The sequence below is a fragment of the Papaver somniferum genome, chromosome 5 (assembly GCF_003573695.1).
Source record: "Papaver somniferum cultivar HN1 chromosome 5, ASM357369v1, whole genome shotgun sequence".
NCBI lineage: Eukaryota > Viridiplantae > Streptophyta > Magnoliopsida > Ranunculales > Papaveraceae > Papaver > Papaver somniferum.
This window is the reverse complement of record NC_039362.1, coordinates 73,525,675-73,549,838: the sequence shown is the minus strand read 5'-3', so window position 1 is coordinate 73,549,838 and position 24,164 is coordinate 73,525,675. Positions and strand designations below refer to the sequence as shown.

Genomic DNA, 24,164 nt, shown 5'->3' with positions numbered 1-24,164 from the left:
CCGAATTGCTGAGTAAATTGGGATCGTCGAGTAGATTTGGGTCACCTAGAAAATTTGGATTACCAAAAAATTTAGACTTTAAGCCGTAAAGGTAGATTTCAGAATTCTTTATAAATTTTTATATTCAAGTCGGCTCTTTATCAAAGAGGTAGCAAAAGGACAACATAAAGAGGCAGTTACTAAACCACGGATGTTAATAGGGGATCTTAGCCTTATTTCAAATGTATCGGGACAAAAAGAAGGTCAGGCATTTAGTTATTATGAAATAGGAGGAAATAAGATAATGTGGATCAAGCGGGACTAATAGACTTAGTGACGAAGTTCTAAAACCAAAATGATAGAATAACGTAATCAAACAAATACATATAAAGCATGAGGCCGAACTCTAATAATATAGATAAATCGAGTCTAGATTAAAATCCGTTACTCTTCTATAATCAATAGATTATAAATTTAAAAAATATCATAAGAATCTGCTTCAATAGAAAACCCTAAGACTAAGGACATAAACATCCTCCTTATAGAAAGCAACTAGTAAAACGTCCTAAATAGAGAACATTCATAATTAGCCATAAAATGCCCCTGCATGAACTACCCATGTCGAAAGATATCTCAGCTCCAATGAAATGCCTTATAAATTTTGTATAAATCTTTGATGTCTCTTCTGCCTTCCCACGATCAGAACAAATTAAACTAGTTACGTCGCTAAAGAGCACCACATCTTGTTCTCATCGCAATTTCTTATACCTTAGATGACCAGTAGAAATATCTGTGTGCTGCATATTATACTGTTTTATATACATATTCAATGCACCATATGATATCCTCGCTGCTTTCCCACGATCAAATACAAAACCTAAATTTTCATTCCAGATACTGGATTTAGTTATGTCAGTACCAAGCCATAATTCTACCACCCCGCTTGAGTATTCAACATATACAGTCCGAGCTAATTGTCGAACCACGATAAGAAAGCAACCAAATTATCCTTTGTTTTCCTAGTAAGTTTTGACCCAACTGTTTCACATTTGTTGTCCTTATGAACTGCAAATTACTCATGTCAACAGTTGCATTCAGAACAACCATCCAAACCAACTTATTATCATATGGTTTCTGTTTTGACTTACCAAAAATGTACCACTATGATGTATTCTGACGGAAAGGTCTCTGATGCACCATCTTATGCATCATTTAAGAAATACCTTTTAGTCCATACTGATTAGGGTTTGTTTGGCTTTGGCCTTGCACCACGAGTCGACTTTAGTTACTAGTCCTGAAGATGAACTACGGTGTGTGCTTGATCCCTTCGAGCTACGGAGCAAAGTACATACACGGTCGCAATGAGTTGCAGCATTTATGGTAGCACCTTTTCGCTCATATCATCTAATTATAAGATAATTGCAACATTTTGATAAACTCGTATCATCTGGCTCGGATATGCGATGCAGTGGATGACTGTTTCTAGACCTGATGAGGTAGTTGCAATATATTCCTTGGATGCTCATACTATCTATCAAGTCATTCGAAATAGGCATGCGCCAATTCCGAATTGGGCATGTTCATGAAAGGAAGCTAACAAAGCATGCAAGTTAGAGGAAGCTTGTGTAATTCATTTGCATCATAAAAATGATGCAAGGCATGAATGACATGATCCTGGTGGATGCACCCTTGGAATTACCAAGACTAGTGCATGATTTTAACTCAATACGGAACCAAAGTAAGGAAGTTAGAAATAGACTTGCAATATGTGCAAGTACAAGGTATGCCTATGCCCTAGACAGGACTCGGAAGTTAGTAATGCATGTAAAATGCATCAACAGTAGCCTTTATGGCCTTGGACCTTTTGCGGAACAAAGGTAAGTTGGAATGACGTGAAAGCTATGTATAAGCATCATGCTTGCAAAGCATCCTTGGAAAGGAAAATCGACGTGTATCTTCCTGGTGAGCCTTGAAGCTTTAAGGCACGGTCACATGGTCACGAATGACTCACGGGGTAGTTTCGTCCTACGCAACTCGGGGCTGGGTCCTAATTTTCCGGTCCGTCACAATCCCTGTCAACAAAGGATTTTGAAGTAATATTCTTGCCTAAAATATAATTTTCTCAATACCATCCTAAAAAAAGATTGATAAAGTTTTGAAAAACGGGTAAATACCGGTTAACTAATTCAAACAATATATAAGTAGGGTTGAAATACGTTACCACAAAAAGAAACTCATAAACTTTTTAAAATCGGACTTTAGGTCATGGTTTTTAAAGAGGATTTCGAAACCATTAGCATGATGGTTTCGAAACCTATACGTTGCGTAACGAATATTTCTGTATACTTCAGCTATGTAACTGAAAAACTAATCAAATATTAGGGTTTTGAAACCATCCAGAGTAGGTTTCTAAACCAGCACTTAGTTTGTGAGGAAATTTTTGTGTTTTAGCTTCTTCCATTTATTTTAATCAAATAAATGATTGAGATGATCCACATTAAAGTCTAGAATCAATTTCACCACATATGTGTATATGTATAACTACAGTTTCCTTCACGGGTATTGGTCCGACGATGAATGATTCATCGAGATAGATAAGGATGTAAAAATCAATTGTTTTTTATTATCCATCTTGACATCCTGCTTTTGTTGATAATGAAGTTCTTCATAAATATGTATTTGTTCTTCAGTCTTTTAAGTCTTCAAGCTTTGGCATCAACGAACGACGTCTACTACTTAAAATTTATAATGTTTGAAGTAGCTTTTATAATTCATGACGATACCACGTCACATAATTGACAACCTAAGTGTATAACGTAGAAATGCTATAACACGATATATTTTTAGGTCACAATACATATTTTGTGTTACAGCGGGAGATTTGGAGTTCGGTACATATTCAAGTCACGTGGAAAACTCTAGATCCCAAGATGAATTTAGTGTTTTGTGTCACGAGACATATTTTGGATCACAGTAACAAATGTTGGGCCACAAGAAATTTTTCGGTTAAATACAAAATTAGTGTCACGAGGTACATTTTAAATCTTATGACAATATTTTGCCAACAAGCTAGATTCTAATACAAAAGCAAAATTAGGTCATGTGGCACATTTTAGGTCCGTAAAAGAGTTTCGGCTCCAAGTGCAGATTTTGACTCACGATGCAAAAGTGACGTTGCAGGTATTGGATTTCAATGTCAAATACGTAGATCTTGGGTCATGAAGTAAAATTTAGATTACATGGCAAATTTCGATAATCAAGCAAGTTTCTAGGAGTAACACGACAGATTTTTGGCTGCATAGTCAAATTAAGGTCGCAATTTAAATTTTGGGTTACGTTGTAGATTTTGGATCACAAGACAGATATTGCATTACAGTAAGTTAAGTTACAATGAATTTGGATCATAAAGAAGAATCAATCACAAATTTTAGGATCACATGACATATTTTTGTACCATAATGTGCTTGGTAGGTAAGAACCTCGGAAAACTCCTAACAAATTACATGCCAATTTAGAGGATTTAAGTAAGCACCAGTTGGTTATATTCGTTCGATGTTTGCAAGCCGGTGACACATGAGATCATCTTAGAGATTAAACTATGATAAAGTGTATAAATTCATGTAACTAGAGAGTATTAGTTAAATCCATGTTGGAACTAAAATTTCATGGATGCTAATAGGGTACCAATGATAAAAAAGATAAAAAGTGAGGATAAGAAAGTGTAAATACATCACATTCACATGAGCTTGAGGAGAAAAAACTGGAGAAAAAAAACTGTAATAAAAAGTGAGAGCTCTTTATAGCAAAACAAGTTGAAAGAGAGCAAAAGAAAGATTGATAAACGAGAGTCATTATTATCTAAGTTCAATCTCAATGCAATCTATTATAACTCTCACTTTTTATCCCTATCTTAATTGGGGGCCATGCACTACGGGACAAAAAAAGGTCACCCAATCCTAATTTGGGTCACCCCTTAAAAAAATATTTTCTAAATGGAAAAACTGCCCTTATATGATTAGTATTAAGAATTAATTAGTTTGATTATTGTGGTAAGTGTATTTAGATTAAAATCTGATTTTAGGAAAAAAAATATGGAAAATGTGTTTTATATGTTTTATGTGTTGAGAAGAAGAGGAGGAGTTTTGAGAGGAAAACCTAGGGTTTTTACAAATGGGTGATTCAAGTGGAGGGAATGACATTGGTGAAGCTTCAAATAACAACAATGATTGTGTTGATGGTAAGATTTTCTCAACTAATGATATGGGTTGGATGTTTGATGAGGATATGTTGATAGAGGAAGGCATGAACAATGGTTGGAATGAAGATCCCATTGCTCAAGATGAAGGAACCAACACTCAAAATGAGGAACCCCAAGGCCAAAACAATCAGGTAAACTTCCTATACTCTTCAAATTGTCGGAATGGTGCTCCAAGTGGTCGAATCATCCACACTATGGAACAACTCAGAGAAAGGGTCGTCATAGTCGGGGGGTGTATACCCAAACGACTCTCTTAGGTCGTCAGTATATTGGCACTACCACTAACGACTCAAACCTGCAACTTTTCCAGGTTATGAAAAATCTTTAGGATAGTGTGCTAAACATTGACGACCCTTTTTAACTAGGTCACGTAGAGTCGTTTTGTTGTTTTGTTTACACATTGACGACTCTAAAACCAAAACTCTCTGTAAAAAGTAACACTTAGGGTCGTCATACATGTAGTCATATGAAATGACGATCCTAGCTATCAATTACTAATTTATTTTAGAGTCGTTAGTTTGATTAGTTATATAAAGTAACGACCCTTGCACTAGATTCTCATAATTTTTGATTTCATAGAATCATTTCATTGAATCGTAAAAGGCATACATCTCGCATAGCGTTGCATTGAAGGAAATGAAATACAATAAATAATGAAGGTGCACTTATACACTTAATCATATATGGCGTAGTTATATCTAGTGCCTTCCAAGATAAAGTAGCAATCGTAGAGCTCAAACTTTTCCCCACGAAGCTCCTCATAATAGCGATACGCCTTCCCCAACTGAAAATGAAAATATACTTAGTTAGTATCGATCGAAGCTTTTTATAAGTTTTACCTCTTGTTCAAATACTTACTCTTACAACACTCAGCATATCCGGAAAGGCTTCCCTAACAGCCTTAAGTTCTCTTTTCAAAACATCACACTCGAATTGTATCTTCTGGAAGCGTTCCTTGACTTTTTTCAAAGACCTTGAGTTGCAATTTCCGTCCAACGCCACAAAAACGATGAATACGCGGTTCCACCAAGCATCCGATGTTTCATCAATGTCTTTGTCTAGACTTTCAAAGTGGTTAGTGACTGTTTTCCAAGCTCTTGTAATGGCATAATTCTCTTCATTAGTGAATGGAGTCATGATGTTTCTCTTTTTTTTGCTCTTAAATGGTAATTAAATGAGAAGGAGAAGAGGAGGTTGATAATTAAGGTTTTGATATGGAATAGGTGAGATATGGGCCTCTATATATAGAATGGAGCGACCAAACTGCCTCAACCACATTTGGTTGAGTTAAATTCAAAAATAAATGCAACCACTAACATGAATCGTTAATCCGTAAAGATTAAAAACCAAATGACTCTTCACATGTACCAGAGAACGACTCGTAGAGTCGTTATTTTATATGTATACAAGGTGACGATTCAAGGTGAAAACTGGGCAGAGTTGGTTATATCTATCAATGTAGATTCGTCACTTTATAAAAAAGAGTCGTCATAAATCGAGAAAAGGGTCGTTGGTCTACAGAAAATCTGGGTGACGACTTAAAGAGTCGTTCACCTGTAAATTATGCTGACGACTGTCTGGGTCGTCATATTAACATCTTACAGAGTGACGACCCTATACTGATTTTGTTGTTCTTTTTTTTGTAGTTGGTTGTACGGTTGAGCTCTCAACCTGAACCCCTCGACACTGTCGGCCTGGATACCTCCCAAGCATATATGACTGATTTGGTACGTTTTTATTGTTTGAGTCAATGTATATCCATACGAAATTTTTTTAATTAGTGTTTTATAATGAACATGTTATTTGTTTAATGTAGACGTGGAAAACAAAGGCTGAGGTCAAGGAATGGATTATTTCCAAGGCAAAGGAGAATATGTGCATAATTATTCAAAGCAAGCACGTTGATTGTAAGCAAATGGAGATGGTATACGTAATTGTCCAACGGAAAGGAGAATAAAGTAAAATTAGCATAAGTTGAAGTCGACCATCTCGACCTCGACCACCACCTTACTGCCTGACCTGCTAATTCTACGGCTTTTCTTAGGAGGAGCACCCTCTGGGGAACCAGCATCTTCTCTAGTAATTTCTTGTACCTCTGAGGGATGTTCATCATGATGTTGGCTACTTTGGCCATGCTCATAAACTTCTTGTGCTCTTTGGCTACGTGATTTCCGGCTCCTCTTACCTTCCTTAGCCAGCTCCTTGAACATCTTCTTTGCATTGGGATTTTCAATGTGCGTGCAGTAACCTGCGTACCGATGTTTCTTCGCAGGATCCATCACTTCCCCTTTGTCAGCCGAGCAACAAAAAGCCTTGACAAGAAGCTTCATTCGCTCCCTCTATATGCATTCAAAAACAATTTCACATTAACTCTCTTATATGTAGATGAATAACAATTACAAAATTAAATACTCACCACTAGTGTCAGAATGGAAGTAGCATCTCTACTGTCGACTTGAGAAGAAGAAGAGGTGGATGCTCTGTTGGTCCTCCTACCCGGAGTCGGATCTACCCATATCACCATACCATGGGAGAAGCCTTCATACCATTCGACGTAATCCGGTGTTGCCTCATGACCTTCATCCGCATGCACCCACCATGAGATGTCTACAAGCCTAGAGTGTCTATCATTCCAATGCTTGACATCAACTTCAGGTTCATAAGCCACCTTTATACCCGCTTCGTCAGCCTCGCACTTTTCCAACTTGTGCTTGAACGGAGGTACATAATCCTCATCGGGTGAATCTTGAATAAAACCAAGTTGACGCATGATTCTTATCGGATTGTACATTGAAAAACCGTTAGGGTGAAACAAAGGGCCATGGTAATACACGACATCTTCCATTGCGTCAACTCTATTATTCTTGTACGGATTGAAGACTACCTCTTTAGCCGTGATGTTGTCAAGTTTTTGACGCATCAGTTTGTTCCCTATCTTGAGAACCAGTAAACAAGTATTTAGTTCCCGTTGGACTACCTCTGCTCCATTGTGGGTTGAGTTCCACATCTTCATTATCTTTGATCAGTGATGGGAAATGATCATAAATCCACACCTATAACAACCAATGAACAAACATAAATAATTCAATTTTTAAAATGTACAAAAATAAGAAAACTTTCATCAATCCAAATACCTGGATTAGAGCCAAATTCCCATTAATTTGAGAAGTTAGTTTGCGAGATCCCTGAGAAAGCTGACCATTCAGGTGTGCAATTATGGCATTCCCCCAAGAGTACTTGCTCACATCTTCCAAGGGATCCAAAAGCTGAAGAAGGTTGGCACTCACCCGGTTACCTTTGTTGTCAGGAAATATAACCGACGCAAGGACATACAACAAATACCCAGCCGCCGCATAGCGACATTCCATATCAGAGAGACTTCCTTCTTTTTCCTTCTTTTCTGTCCCAGAAAACATGTTCCTAATATCTACAAGTTTGAACTCTTTCTTCGGGTACTTAGGTCCCTTCTCGAAAAGACCATTAGTCTTCTCGAAATCCCAGCCAAACAAGTTCTTGGTCCATGTATAGATGTCTTCCCAACTAGGCCTTCTCTTGAACTTCTCACCGGTTGATTTGCCTTCGACCTGAAACCCTAATATCTGTTCTGCGTCATTAGGAGTTATCGTCATCTCACCAAAAGGAATTTGGAATGTGTCGACTTCAGCGTGATATCTTTCACAGAAACTAGATACTGCGACCCTGTCATACGCAATCACAGAGTTCAGAATGGCATTGTACAAACCTGAGTTTTCAACCAAATATCTAACTCTTGCACATTCACCTTCTAGCGGCCACAACTCCATTTTCTTGAAAGAAGATTGGTGCCGGAAAAGACGTGCGACATCCTTATGATCCTACAAAACATAAACAAACACGTATTTAAAAAACAAAACATAAACAAGTTAACACCAACTAATCAAATAACAAGCAAATTTGGGATTCTTACGATTGTCTCACTAATGCAATGAGCCCACGATCCAGGATATCCAAATAGAACTTTGCCCCCATCTCTAGGTTCTCCTCTAAGTTTACCACCTCGAAGAGGAGGTAACATCAAATGAGTAGCGGGAACGTGTCTCGCACTGGGTGCAATATCTGTTCCATCCTTCTTAACCCTCTTTACCGGCTTTTTCGCCTTTGCATTCTCTTCCTCATCCTCAACAGTGGTTTTACCATCATCACCACCTTCATCCTTTTCATCATCATTACCTTCATTCTCTTCCTCCTCATCATCATTATCATCACCGCCATTATTACCTTTATGTTGTTCCTCCTCATTACCATCATCCTCATCATCACCACTACCATTACCTTCACCCTCTTCCTCCTCTTCTTGCTCTTCTTCTTGTTCCTCTTCTTCTTCTTGAATCTCTTCTTCTTGTATCTCATGTTCTACACCCTGTTCCTCCTGTACTTGCTCTTCTTCTTGTTCATCTTCTTCTTCAGCACTAGTGTTAGCTGAAACAACAAGAGTGTCTGATTCTGACGAATCGGACAACTCATTACCTTTGTCTCTTGGTTCGGTGATAGAAAATGATACCTCACTCGGTCTTCTTCCGCGCAATGGACCGGCAAGTAAGTATTTATCGTTGCGGGGAGGTTTCGAAGAAGGAGTTATCGTGATTTCAACCTTGTCTTTCGATTTCTTGTCACTACATTCCAAACACGAAAATTTTTTTTTATAAGACATCAACTTTATCTCTATCAGTTAAAGAGTCGTCAATGATATGCTCTAACAAACTAACGACTCTTAATTACAAAGTAACGACTGTAATTTATAAGGTAACGACTCTTTGCAAAAATTGGACAGTGAGGATGATTTTGGTCCTTAAAGGGTCGTTAAAGATTAAACTTGGGTCGTCAAACAAGTAACTGCCGACCCTTTAAAAGAGATAACGACTCTAGGGATTATAGATTACTGACGACTCTAGTTTAGGGATTATATACTACTGACGACTCTATCGTTTTCTCCAACAGAAGGCAGTTCAAGTTCAACCCAGAGTCGTTACGCACTAATTTGGGGTCGTCAAACTACAGTCGTCATCTTCAACCTAATATGGCGACGACTCTATTCTAGGGCACAAATGGTCGAAGTAGCAGAACAAGGGTCGTCATATTTACACTAACAGGTTAACGATTTTTCATAGAAAAAGCATGCAATGTAAGAGTCGTTAGGGTATTATTTCTTCGATGCTAACGACTCTCACTCTGTAACTTCTATTTTTCAGTTACCAATCTCGATTACACAATCAAAAAACAACCAAAACATCGAATAGGAGGTGGGTTTAAGTTCATGTACCCTCTAATTGGAGCCATTCCCTTTTTGGGTATCGATTTGCTTGCTTCAGGAGCTCTTCGCACGTACACTTTTGCATTCACCGCATCTACAAGATTAGGAATTTGAAGTGCTTTGCGAGCGGTTTGCTTTGTTTTAGCCATATTTGTAGAAGAAGTTAATCGTCGATTAAAGTTTTATCATCGACGATTACGCGATGATTCGGTTCGAAGAATTTTCCTCGGTGGAGGTGGAGTCGTTAATGGTGGAGGTGGAGAAGAGAAAGGGAGGAGAGGAAGATGAAGATAAAAGAGAAACTGATTTTCTCTTTGATTTAATTAGGGTATATAGATTAGGGGCCTTAATTAGGATAGTTAATTAATGAAACTGATTTTCAATTAGTGAAGGGTAAAGTAATATATTCATATTGCGATATTTACACCGTGAAAACTTTTGGGACAAACAAAATTCCATAGCCCCGAATTAAACTAGGTTTTTATCTCCTCCTTGTATTAGAAATCGAATGATTCCAAAAGCCAAAGCTATGAAATTATTTTAGACCCTACACACACACAAAAGAAAACACCTCTCCACTCAAACCAAAGACCCACCCTTAAAACACAACCAACCACATGATACTGGTCCAACCAATTCTTACCCAAGAGAATAACGCCACGTGTTACTAGTTGGATTCTCCCTATTTCAACCACCATTGCCTACTTACAGTTATTGAATTCCCCCTTCCAACTCAAACAACAGAGAAAAGAGCAAGAGCAAATAAAATTCTAGAGACGGACAATTTGAGAAGAAGAAGATATGATGTCAGAAGGTTCAAAAATGCTAAAGGAGGCAGTGGGTGCCGGCGGATGGACACGTGTCTGCGATTCTTGCCGTGCCGCTGCCTGCACTGTTTACTGCCAAGCTGATTTGGCCTACTTATGTATCGGCTGTGATACATGTATTCATGCTGTCAATTCCGGTGCGTGGATGCATGAGAGAGTCTTGGTATGTGAAGCTTGCGAATGTGCACCGGCGTCTTTCAGCTGTAAGGCTGATGCAGCTGCACTTTGTGTCAATTGTGATGCGAAAATTCACTCTGCTAATGCTCTTGCTCGTCGACATCAACGAGTTCCGATTTTGCCCATAACTGGGATCCTTGATGGGCCTTCTGCCACCCACCGGAGTAGGCGTTACGGACCTAAAATTCATGTCGACGACGTGTTCTTGGCTCAAAAGACGGAAGAGGATGAAGACCAAGAAGATGAAACAAGCTCTTGGCTGTTACTTAACCCTGTAAAGAGTAAGAATCAAAGTAACAACAATAACAATGGGTTTGTATTTGGGAACGAAGTCGAAGAGTACTTGGATCTTGATGAGTATAATTCATGTACTGAGACTTCTCAGTATTATGTTAATGACAGTGTTGTTCCAGTTCAGTGTGTCACAGTAAAGCAACAAGAACAAGAGCTTCCACAGCATTTACAACAGAATTTTCAGATAGAGATGGATTTTGAAGCTTCCAAATCTGGATTCAATTACAGTAATACTTCAATTAGCCACAGTGTAAGTTCATTTTAGTCATTTCTCTTATGAATTTGGTATTATAACTTCCTTTAATCATCTTGCAACTAGCTGACAAGGTTCTTTTTGTTCTATTTTTCAGGTTTCAATGTCATCAATGGATACAAACATTGTGCCAGACAGTATCAACTTAAACGAAGTGTCAAATTCGAACGGATGTTCTTCGAAAGGAACAATTGATCTCTTTGCAAACCCACCAGTTCAGATGCCAACCCAATTCAGTTCTAGTGATAGGGAAGCCAGGGTACTTAGATATAGAGAGAAAAGGAAAACAAGAAAATTTGAGAAGACAATTAGATATGCTTCAAGAAAAGCTTATGCAGAGACTAGGCCTCGGATTAAAGGCCGTTTTGCAAAAAGAACAGATGCAGAATTTGAAGTGGATCAAATGTTTTCTTCTAGTGTAATGTCGGAAAATGGATACGGCGTCGTACCGTCATTTTAAATTTGAGCTTATAGTATATATACACTTAGTAACAATTGTACTAATCTTTTATGTCTCTTTTATTTTTGTTGTTTTTGTTTTTCTAAGCCATCAAGTATAAAATGAGAATTTACGCATCGTAATTTGTAATTGCTGATCATTTTCTTCCTCTTCTGTAAATACTCAGTAGTATTATCAATGAATTTGAAGGTTTAGTTTCACTGAAAATGTATGGGTTGCTTATTTCTTATGAAACACCGAGTCTTTTGATTTCGAGAAAGCTAGTGCTCGCCACTTGCACACTAGTTGCTCAGACACGGTGATGCGGTGCTCTATCACCCCATATGTTACCCCGTCACGAGGATATTCCCATCCATGTCAGACTGCGAGCAACTTGTAGAATGTTGCCTAGCACAGTCTTTACTATTTTTAATGGAACTAAAAAGAACAGAAAAAAGTTTAATTTTTACTAGAAGTTCACTGCACTTTTGTAAAGCTTTATGGTGGGAGAAACATTAAGTTTTACTGAAATGTATTTGTTTCTTTTTCTTATGAAACACCCTATGTTTTAATTCCGAAAATGTTAAGAGTGCACGCCCCTTGTACGCTTGTTGCTCACGCATCGTGATGTGACGCCCTTTCACCCTATATGGTGCACCATCACAAGGACTTCAGGGTGTTCCAATGTGTGCTAAATCCCCATCCATGTCAGTCTCCTAGCACAGTTATTACGATTTATAATGGAACTAGAAAGAAAAGAAGAAAGTTTACAATTGCGAGCTTTGAACTTTATTATAAGTTCACTGCACTTTTGTAAAGCTTTATGGTGGGAGAAACATGAGTCAGAAAAAGAGAAAAAGTTCAGCATACATGGAATGGAAATGAAAGGGGAAGGAATGGTTCTTGAGACCTCATCCAATTCCTTCTTTAACTGACCGTGATTGAGTGTCGAACTTTTATAGCTTTTCAGTTGGGTTCTTACTGATCTTGCTCATTTATTGCGCTTTTTCTTGCTTTATGCATCTATTTCTGAACTACCATTGGCTAGCTTCATTGCTTTTTCTTGAGCAAGAATCATGCCTTGTGATAAGATGATAGATCCCAGTAGGGATATTCGTCTGTGAGAAAACTACATGCATTACCTAATTTTTGCTTTTTGAGTCTGCACATAGTGCTAAAGCATTAGTCGTTCTCATTACATATTGAGTTACATATGGGTAGTTGGGTACTATCGATAACATTGAATCTTCTTAGAGAAATCAACAAGACGAACCGATTAGGTTCAATAAAGCAACACTTTTTTATATGAGTAATTACCTTTGGCTTTGATTTTGCTGATATGTACAGGCAAATATAGAGATGGAGAAAAGAGAAGACCAAATAGAAGGGGAAAAATCATGACATTAAAATTCATGCCCTGCACAATAAGACAATGTTCGACTGACCTAATAGATAAACATCATATGTTCAAATTTCCTATATCTACATTATTAATTGTGAATGAACAGCTAAGAAACTAAGATTGTTGTAATGGCCAAACACAAAGAATATACTACAAATAAAATGACTCTGCTTGTTGCTATCTGTTCCACTTGGTATCAAACCTGAAATTACCAACCCCTTCAGTCATGAGTAAGTTCTTTGTGGAAATTATCGCTGTGTTTTTATATGCAAGAAATTTTCAGCAAAGAATATACTACAAATAAAATGACTCTGCTTGTTGCTATCTGTTCCACTTGGTATCAAACCTGAAATTACCAACCCCTTCAGTCATGAGTAAGTTCTTTGTGGAAATTATCGCTGTGTTTTTATATGCAAGAAATTTTCAGCCTTCAGATGCGTGCATGTGGAGCTTGTCAATGTTGATATGGGATTAATCTTCATGCTCATCTTCACCTTCTGAATCTGTAAGAAAAAATTACCCGTTTTAATAAAATGTAAGACATTGATGGAAGCAGTGACAAAGGTCCTGAAATCACAGACCTGAAACACTAAGGTATAGCAAAACCTGATCAAGTATTGGCTGAACTTTCTACTTTTGTACATGAGCTCATGCTTGTGTTTTTTCAACCCTATACAAAAACTATTAAAGCATTTGGACACATACCTGATCGAAGATCATCGCTCACCAGACCTCTTGCCTTGATTTGTTTATCAACCATCCGGTATATCAACACACCCCAGTAGATGTGAAGAACGAGCAAGCAGAAGAGAAGTGTATTGAATAAATAATAGTAGATGGGTCCATCCACTCGGTGCTTACTATGATCAAATGTTTGGAGGACTTCATAACTGCATGAACGAAATAAGAATCATAAAGGTCGAATAACGCCGCAGAATAGTTAAACAGAGAAAGAAACCAATGGACAATGATAACATTGTTTTCATTTTTAACAACTAAAAATTTATTAAAACCACAAGGTTTATCCTCGGTATTCCCTCTTCATAGTCATAGATAGGAGCGGGAAAAACATATAGCACACTGTAATGCTAAACTCAAGTAGTACATTGTAACCCTAAATAACATCTTTTGGCGTTTAGGTCGTGGCATAATATAATTATCAAGAAGAAACTCACCTTGTACTCCAAAGGACCCAGAATGGATAATAAAAAAGGCGAAGTATGAACCATGACAACGCAAAACAAGCAAATGCAGCGGAAGCCATCTTTTCAAAGCCACCATACTTGGACATCTTCCCAATTTCCAAAAACACATCACTCCCATCATGAAGAGCCAAAACAACCGAACCAACACGAGCAAACCTACAACAATAAACAGGTGAATTAAGACAGCCGACTTCCCCGAGTACACTAGGAATAAGCTAAAAACTGAATCAGTAAATTTATAGGTAGCACTCCCTAATAAAGTATGTTGACTACATCCTGTTGCCTAACTCTGTTTCTGTATTTACGTTCTTCTAATATAGAATGTCAACCAACTATACTGAAAATTGAAAAACCTTACCTGAGTATGTAAGATAACACAATAAGAATGACTGTCGCAACATGGTGACCCATGGATACGCCGAAGTCTGAACGCCTTGTTTCCCAAAACATCAAAGCAAATATCGAGTATGTATAAAAGCCTCCAGTATACATGTACAGACCTTTTAGCTTCGTTCTGGAATAAGGAAAACAGGTGTGTCAACTGATTGTTGCAAATCATACATTCACCAACGGAATTAAGAACGCTGGACTAGTTCGTTATATAAAAAACCTAACAATTGAATGTACACAGTGCTAAGACGATAAAATCTCAAGCAAACAGAAGTATGGAAAGCAAGATAGTGACGAAATATTACTTTACTTGCAGATCAGGCCAGGTTTGATTCTCAGGTCCTACCCAAAAATTGCGGGTGTTTGTAAACCATGGCTCATCATGGGTAACAATTAACGCAAGTAACTCAGCTGAAAGATAATAAATCAATTTCCATGCTGACTCCTTAAATTTGTTAACCTTTCTTCTCCTATCATCATTTTCAATATCAGTTTTCTGAAATCCAGCACCAAGAATAAGCCGCCTTCCTAATTTCTGCAGGGAACAGATGCATCCACTTCAAAGTAAATAACAATACTTTGTTTTGGAAAAATATCTTTTATGACCCAATCAACAAAAGTTATCAGAGGCATAAGTAAAAATCATGAAGGGTAACATAAGATTAGTAAGGAACATAATCTGGGAAACGCAGACCTCCAACATCCAACCACCCCTACCATCACTAAACTCTAAATTACTATGTTTTTTGAATGTCCTAGCATCAAAGTCCAAATTATAAAATATGAAATCTGTCAAACACAACTCAAAAGGAATATTATCACAAGTCACTGTGTAATACCTCGAATTACAAACATTTTAAACTCCGCCTTCATATTCAAATTTGAATTTCCAAATATGAAATCTATAAACAGAAACATCTTTTATAAACCATTGAACTTAACATAAAATCACTAGTCAATAATCAGAAACATCTTATAAACCAATAATTGCTACTTCCAACTAATTTGGGGAACAGTAAAAAAATTGTTTCAACTGAATCTCGAGGAACAGTAGATTGTATTGATTTCATAAAACGGAGAACACAAATGTCTTTAAGCATGACATTCGATAACATTAACTCTGTAATTATAAATTCATATATCAATTGTTTACTACAACCAAATAAAAACTTGAGCACCTAATTAAACAAAACAATAATACCTCAAACTAAGTAATGCTCAAAGGATTAACTCCATTGCAGATCACGGAAGTAGATAATAACTAACAATGATGGATCTACTACCAAAAATATAAACCCAAATTGATTAGAAAAAACAGTAACCAAATTCAAAACAAAGAAAAACCCAGAATCAATATAAAAAAACAACATAATGGGTTTATGATAAATTACCTCAAAGACGAATCTATCGAGAAAAAATCTGACTGAAGGGAAGAAGACAGCAAAGAAAGGAAGAGCAACAAAATCCTGATAGACTGGGTAAGATTCCTTTTCCCAGTCAATAGGAGAATTCATCAATTCCATCAAACCCATGCTGTTATTCCCTCAACGGAAGTTGATTGATGAAATGGGGTGGGGGGAAGGAAATCGATGAAGCCAGTCCGTCAGTCACAAGAGATGGTTTACTTTTCTTCCTTTGAGTTTTTGACAGAGAGATGTGTCGAGAGAAAAGACGCCTTTGTTTTTTTAATATAAGAGAATTCATTCAATTAATGCAATGCCCTTTTACAGATCAAAATTAGGAGAGAATTTCATACAAACATAAACTCCTGCTAAGTACTACTTTTGTTGAATCCAGTCAGTAATCTATTTATTATCGAGCTCTTTCTTATTAATGCGGTTACACTTCTCATCAACTACCGGGCTAGCTTAAATAAACCAAAAATGATGGAACATTCTGATTTTTCCACCCAATCAAATGTGTTCGTGGTTTTACACAGCTAATTCTTACACTCAGTTTACACCAAAGAGTGAAATCATGATTTTAATATATTTAGTGGGATCTTATCTAATAAAGCAATATTAGAATAACAGAAAGTAGGATAGAAATAAATTTTAAGTATTAAAAAATATATTGAGCAGCTCAACCGCCAGTGATCGAGTCTAGGTCGCTCGGTCGACACTTGGTCATCCGACCGAGATTCCACCGTTCGGTAGAGACTTGACCTCACCTGGTTAAGTGGGCAGGTCTGTTTGCTACTTTTTTATGCCCATAGTGGGTGAAAAAGTGGTAAACTTGGGCTTTGGCATGCCCATAGGAACCGACCTTAGGCATATGTGATAAAGACTCTACCGAGTGATAGAGGCTCCATCGTTCGAGGATTCCAATATCGTTCGGTGGTCATTAAAGCGCCAATGATAGTCTTTGGTATCGCTCAGAACTTGATTATCGTATATAGTTCACCATCTAACAGTCAGGAATCAACTCCCTATAAAATACTCAATTTCAGATACATTTCAACTCATACCTCTTCCATACTTTTCATAACTCTTCCAGTTCTTCCAGGGAAAAAAACTCCTATAATTTGTGAAAATATGAGCATAGCCGAGTTCATAGAATACCAACATACAGCCGAAAATCGAAATATGCAAAATCAAATAAGAAGGAGAAAATTTACTACTGCAGAAGATGAATGTATTTGTAGGAGTTATGTTTATTTTACTCAACCTCTCATCGATGGTGTTGCACTCCAAGACATGGCATTTTCGGAAAACATATTTATGAAAGCACAAGTTCATTTAAGAACTCTCCCCCATAAAATGTTATTCCCAAGAGAACAACAAGAGTGACCTTACTTTTGTGAAAAAGAAAGATTTTGGCGGACATTAACAAATCACAAGGATTTGTATCCATAGTATCGACATAAATTAATCTCAAGGACAGTTACGAACAAAGAGATAATTTTACTCGATTTTACTCAACATAAGAGAATCTCACGGGGTGTGTCAAGCAGCAAAAACACAAAAGTGTGTAACAAGAAGATCAATACTGCGAGAAAAATCTCAAAGAGTTTGTTTTATTTTCCGTTTATAAAAACATAATAGATTTAACTTATGAGCATATATGAAATATTAGCTCGATTCACGAGAACGTAAAGGCACAAATTTTTCATAAGAATTTTGCAATATAAACCAATAATGATTACATACTGCAAGTTCATCTTCCAACAACTCTAGAGTTTAAATAAAAGAATCTAACAACATGCAAGATGAAAAATGTTGGAAATAGCTATTGTGTAATCACAATCTTTGCAATACCAAACCCGAGTTATCCTTCTCAAGAATAAAATCCTCAAAAAAAGTTTCCTAGACAAAAACTAAAGAGAGTTGGCCGGAGGTTTATTCATGTTCTTCATCATCAGAATCACCCATAGAAGCTTGAATCTTATCTACTTCGTCCTTGATATCGGGAAATTTTGTAGCAATCACACATAATTTTTTTTGCATACCTTTTACCTTGTAGTTGATTTTCAAATATCCTTGTGCATTCGTTGAAGAAGACTCAAGGTTGTTGGATCACAAGAACCGTCAAGAGTTGAAATAGATGCCCTTTTTCTTTTGTTCACGTTCGTTCTCATAAGTTTGAATGTACTTTCATGAACTAAAGTAGGAGTCCCAATAAATTTTACAATAGGGTCAATGTCGAGATCTTCACAAATGCGTTCAATAAGACATGGAAACCCAGTTTCTTCTTGGATACAATCATTGATGTCATTTGAGAAATGATCAACCTACATATATCAAGTTTTGAGAAAATAAACTAATTCCGCAAAGTTACAACTCCAATAAGCATCCGCAATCATGGAGGGACAAATATTTAGATTTTCTAATTTACCAAAAACCTTAAGAGGCATGCTAATTTCTTCAGTATGAAGCTTCTCATCTTTCCAACCAACATTCTTTCCACAAAGCTCAAGAGAAATGGTTTCAAGAGATGGTTTTTATCCTTTTGGTCTTGTAAGGAGAAATTCGCCGTGAGGAATATTTGTGAGTTCCGAAATTAACTCTCGATTAACAACAATTTCCCCTCTCCCAATCATTTTTCTAAAGCTAAAAGATCAACATCATAAATGTTTGCATAAAATACTCTAATAAGAAGGTCATATCCTTTCCTAAAACCACAAAAGATGTTTCCTAGTTCGTATTTATCAAAACAAGCTAGATCTTCTTTCATAATATACCTTTCTTCTAATTTCTTTTCTAGAATAATTTCTCTAGTTGAAATTATCTCAAAGGTTTCATTACAATCCTTGATAACAAAAAGGACTCTAGGTTTTTTCTGAAGATTGGGTTCAAGGATTTCCTTAGGTTTGGCTCACTCCTTTAGTTTTTGCCATAATTTTCAAATAAAACACAAGGAGAAGTGAATTGATCTTACTTGACTAGATACTTTAGAAGATGATGGTAGCATTGAGTTCTTCTTGATACACCTCCTTGCTATTAAGAGAGAAAATAAGAAAAAGTGAAACAATCAACCTTTAATTCATGAAGATTTCACACTGGCTCGGAAACCCTAGCCTCAACTTCTAATCTCGTTCGAGAACTCACGGAAGAAGAAGGATTAGGGGAGTACGCGACGTACTCTTATAATAAAGCCTTAATGGGCTTGGTCGGGTGTGGAACTTCAACTTCAATCATTATTTTATTTTATTTTTAAAATAAATATTCCGTTAGAATATACAATCATACCATGTTTTTGAGTTCCGGGTCAATCCAAAAATTGATAAAATTATCAATTTAATAAGATAATTAATCTTATTCTTTGCTCAATGGAACAATTTCCAGAGCACAAGTTAACAGATTGACAATCACAGAAATACAAGATCCGTAATTTATATAGATCTTATGACATCGTGAAATTGGAGCAAGCTCAACAACTTGTGATGTTATGATCATAATTTGTTACAAGTTTCTTCTTTTACCTGGAATCAGTCATAAACACATGATAGATATATTACGGAACATACAAAAAGAAACACCCAGGAACAACCCCTTACAACAACTTTCCCCATCTCAAATTGATGCATGACGGGGTGAATCCAGAATCTTGATAACAAGAGGTCGGATGAGCAGTCAACTCATTAACCAAAAGATGATTTATCGAGATCATATGGAGTAGTCAAAACTGTAACAATTGTACAAGTTTTTCTGACATGCCCAGGTTTCCCACACTGATAGCAAGTCTTATCGGAGACTTAACCACGAAAGGGCACCTCCTTACTTATGATTATTGCAATGTATTCCAAGAACTTAATTTTTTTTCAAAATCCATAAAAAGATCTTTGTCAACAGATCCTCTTATGTTGCATTCCTTAAACAAATTGTTTAGCAATATTTTAAGATAGCGAAGCTTCTTACTCTTAACAGGATGTTTCTTATTTTTAACAATTGTAAAGGATTCTTTAATTTTTCGTGTCGATTCTTTACAATCATTCAAGGTATTAGAAATCTTGAGTGAGTCAGGAGCATCCTGTGAGACACTTAGTCTTGAGGAAAATAGATTCTGAAGAATCGCTAAGGAATTCGTTTGTGTGTCTATATATATTTCGACTCTGTCCATATCGTCAGACTGCTTAAAACACAGACTTATTAGGTCTTAACGTGTTTGCTTTCTCTGATACCAATTGAAAACACTGGGGGTACCAAAATACACTACCAAATTTTTCGTAGGCAATCTGTATGGACAAATTCAACACAACTCCGAGAGTAAAAAACTCAATCAAGGAAAGTGCCTAGAGTTGTTGTTAGAACGTTTACAGAACTGAATCCGTGAACCTAACTACAAAGAGAGTTCTTGGAAGGTACCAAAGACCAATATCCAAGGATCAATCAAGTCTTATCCAACAAACTAGGTCGAACCTATCTACTGTGATTGATCAAGGCACAACCTGTCATATTTCAATTATAAAGATAAATAATATAACACGGAAAAAGAAATAACACAGACACCAGAAAATTTGTTAACGAGGAAACCGCAAATGCAGAAAAACTCTGGGACCTAGTCCAGATTGTACACCAAACTGTATTAATCCGCTACAGACACTAGCCTACTACCAATTAGCTTCGGTCTGGAATGCAGTTGAGCCCAAACTCAGTCTCCCACTGATTCAGGTACAATCACGCTCTTTACGCCTCTTGAATCCCAGCAGGACTCCGCGTAATTGATTCCCTTAGAAGGAGTCCCACCAACTAAGAGTTGCTTCAACTCAATTGAAGACTTCAAACCAAATATGCCTCCCACAGATTAAGCATATAATTGATTTGCTGATTTACGATCGAAACGGATGATCAAATCAAATGTAGGATCAAGGTGATGGAAATCAATAGCAACTTGACAGAAGTCTGGCTATCCTCAAAATCCGGACTTATGCAACCCGAAGTGCAGCCTAGATTATTATTCACCTCAGAAGTATAAAAGTTGCTGAATCACAAAGTTTGGGACGAAGAGAACTTTGTGATTTCTATCTATATTGATCAATGGAGCAAGCTCTACAAACAATCAAGATCAGGATACTCAATTTATCAAGATGAAATATAACTAGACCTGGCTTCATGAATCCCAATAAATTCTTTGATAGTCGCTAAACCCTAAAAGGGTTTCTGAAGATGACTCTAGTTACAACTAAGACAAACCAAAAAGTAGTGTCAGGATTCAAAGATCCCAGTTGCCAAGAGTTCACCTTATATAGACTTCAAAGCCTATGTTGCTTTAGGTTTAAGATAAGATCACTTTGGAACCAAGTAAACAATATTCACCATTAGATGAAAGCTTTGAATTTTATACACATAAACAAGATATACACTCTGGTTAGGTAAACCATAACCGAACCGTGTATAAAGACTACATCCAACATGGTTAGCCGAAACTAGCCGATTTTGTAGCGCCCCCAAAGCTGGCAATTGACTAATCCAAGAGATTATCTAAACAAAGAGGCACTAACGAATCTAAATCATAAACTTAAGCATTCAATTAAGAAATCTCCTACAAAACTTAACCCAAAACTAGCCCCGCTCAGAAATATATATACAAGAACTCCTCTCAAATGATACATATACAATAGTCATTTGGTTTTCAAATAAAACATACAACATAATAAACATAACGGAAGTAATCTAACAAACAGACTCAACTCCTCGAAGCTTTCGCTGCGCAACTCTGATCTGTCTCTGAAACTGAAAGTGGGAATGGGTGAGCACATCATTCCTAAAAGTGGTGCCCCGCAGGAATAACATTTAACTTTAAAGAAATCATGAGCAAGATTTGGAAAGCAATACATGTTTTCCCAAACATCAAAGTGACTAAGTCACTGGAAATGCACAAACAATGTATATGGACAAACTCCTTCTTCAAACAATATATATTAGTGATGCCGGGTTTTTCCACACCTACATAGCTATATTGATGTCGGGTTGTTCCACACCTAATAAGCATAAAAGTTGAATTCATGTAGATATAAATGAAGGAGCGTATCCTATATACCACACCTGGAAATTCTCATTTCCCATAACAATTCATAATGACAAACATTACAAGTCCTTTCCAATTCATGGAAAGATTCAAAGAATCAACAAAACAATCATAATACAAACTAAACAATGTATGAAATGCACAAATAGACAATGCATGAGTTTGTTAAACATAAGCTTTTTTAAAAGAAACAAACAATGGTTTCAAAAGAGTTAAAAGTATTCCCACCTTTTTTGATGACAAGCCAAGCCTACCTCGAGTTCCACGATCCATTGGTTCATCCTTGAATCGATCGTTGTTAATAGACTAACTGATAATCATACAAGCACTCTAAGAGTTTAGCCAAAAAAGCTCACACAAGGCTCATAACATAATTCATACAAGTTTATCTAATGATTCTAAGCCCACTTATGGTTCTATCTCTTTTATTTATCTATCTTTAACAAATCTAAGGTTTACTAATTTAATTAGATTAGTTCTATAGTATATAACTAAGTCTTATGAACATCTACAACCTTGTAGAAAAAGCCAAAGGCTAACTCAGACCACAAGTGGTCCGAATCATCAACATAAGATAACTAGTCCTAAGCCCAAGTTCTCTAAATAGGCCCATTAACCAAAGGCCTGGTCCAATTGGTCAGTTGACGGTCTCTAACGGTCAGAAGGGTCAAGTAATGGTCAACATCCATTCAAGGTTCAGTCCTGGTCAAATTCAATGGTCTATTGATCTGATCACTGAGTCAAACCGATTCAACTCAAGTAAACAGGGTCAACTCAACTCAGTCAGATTAACTGAGTCAGCCTTATTCAGTCTGACAAACCAAAGGTTCTTACTCAACTACAATTCTAACATCATCTCAAATTCAATCTATTTCATTTCAATTTATAACTCCAAATTGATTTACAAAGACAATACAACTTACCTACAAGAGCAGAAGCAAGCCTTCAAAGAGACTGCCATCAAGTCATAACTACAACAACTACAATACTTCATTGCAACTCACAAACAACTACAGAACCATCACCTGCATCTCCATCTCCGCACCAACAATACTTCTAACCTTACATCTTTGCAATTCTAGTTCACTAGACTCAATCCAATACAACCAGCCAAGCAACATCGCCACCACCACTTGTATTCAAGTCAATCCATAACACTTACAATTTAGAAGATATAAACACACCACCGTCTCAAACCACCAATTACCACTTCACTTGCAACACCAGAAATACCACCACTGCCTCACTAACACAGAGTTCAGCTTATTCTTTCATTTACACATCCATCCCATTACCCATTCAAATGCATTTCAGGCCTCCTCCACGTAATGTCATCACTAACAAAGTCACAAATAAAACTCCCAATCCTACACATTCATCTAATTGTCACCATCATCATATTATACTTGCACCATCCGAAAACACATTAATTTAACATCATCACCACCAATGATTCATAACTCACCCTGCAACTTAGCAATCTTTATACTAACCTAACATAAGACCATTCTCTGTAATTCAAAACAATAATCAAACTGCACTCCATACCCATAACAACTATCTCAACTATAAGTTCATTAATAATTACAACTAACCATTTCACAAACACCTGCAATTACAACAACTCCCACAGCAGCAACAATACCACACAGCTTCCATAACTCAACCACTTCAGACAATCAACTATACCCACATGCAGTTCATATTCAATTCCCCAGTAATTTAACTCCAATACCAACAACTTAGCTAAACCTCAGAACTATGCTTCTTGTTAGAACCTTACCATTCAATTAATCCTGTTCAAATCAAATCGATAACTTTAACTGAATAGCAACCCCATCATTCTTGAACTATCAACAACTCATATACCAACCAATTCAGCATATAACAAATCTGAATAGCAAAACCTTAATTTGCTAATTTGGGGAAGAACATGAAGAACTGAAATCGAAATTAAACTCATGCGAACATTGTTACTTCTTACCTGATCAAAACCCATCTCAGATCTCACCTTTAAAACCTCAATTTCAACTCCAAATTCTTCTTTCAGTTTCTTCAGGAAACCCTAACTTTAACTTCTTTGATTCTTCATCCAAACAACTTCCGAACATCAATTAATCAACAACCCTTTTACACTGCATCCATCACCAACTCAAATTACATCTCAATCCATCAGAAAACCT

The 24,164-nt window shown here is 36.7% G+C and overlaps 2 protein-coding genes and 1 long non-coding RNA gene across 4 annotated transcripts in view; 1 reads left to right on the top strand and 2 right to left on the bottom strand.

The window, feature by feature from the left end:
- The first annotated feature begins 10,263 nt into the window (after positions 1-10,263).
- Positions 10,264-11,739, top strand: LOC113281911 (zinc finger protein CONSTANS-LIKE 2-like). The gene is made up of 2 exons (XM_026530812.1): positions 10,264-11,075; positions 11,176-11,739. Exons 1-2 carry the CDS (start codon positions 10,329-10,331, stop codon positions 11,536-11,538), a joined length of 1,110 nt encoding a protein of 369 aa, XP_026386597.1. The 5' UTR covers positions 10,264-10,328; the 3' UTR covers positions 11,539-11,739.
- A 1,138-nt stretch (positions 11,740-12,877) lies between these two features.
- LOC113281910 (ASC1-like protein) lies at positions 12,878-16,338 on the bottom strand. 2 transcript variants are annotated; one of them, XR_003326413.1, is made up of 7 exons: positions 15,906-16,338; positions 14,820-15,049; positions 14,483-14,638; positions 14,095-14,280; positions 13,625-13,809; positions 13,276-13,422; positions 12,878-13,131 (listed from the first exon to the last, which is right to left on the bottom strand). XR_003326413.1 is itself a non-coding variant. In XM_026530811.1 (6 exons), exons 1-6 carry the CDS (start codon positions 16,044-16,046, stop codon positions 13,391-13,393), a joined length of 930 nt encoding a protein of 309 aa, XP_026386596.1. In that variant the 5' UTR covers positions 16,047-16,338; the 3' UTR covers positions 12,878-13,390. The 2 variants fall into 2 exon arrangements, 1 of the variants encoding a protein (XP_026386596.1); XM_026530811.1 differs by having other exon boundaries at positions 12,878-13,422.
- A 6,495-nt stretch (positions 16,339-22,833) lies between these two features.
- The window catches only part of LOC113277523, a 1,941-nt gene continuing 610 nt past the window's right edge, over positions 22,834-24,164 (bottom strand). Inside the window, exons 2-3 of the long non-coding RNA XR_003324967.1 lie at positions 23,966-24,162; positions 22,834-23,777 (exon numbers count right to left, since the gene is read on the bottom strand). This is a non-coding gene — a long non-coding RNA (uncharacterized LOC113277523). The remainder of the gene's footprint in view (positions 23,778-23,965; positions 24,163-24,164) is intronic.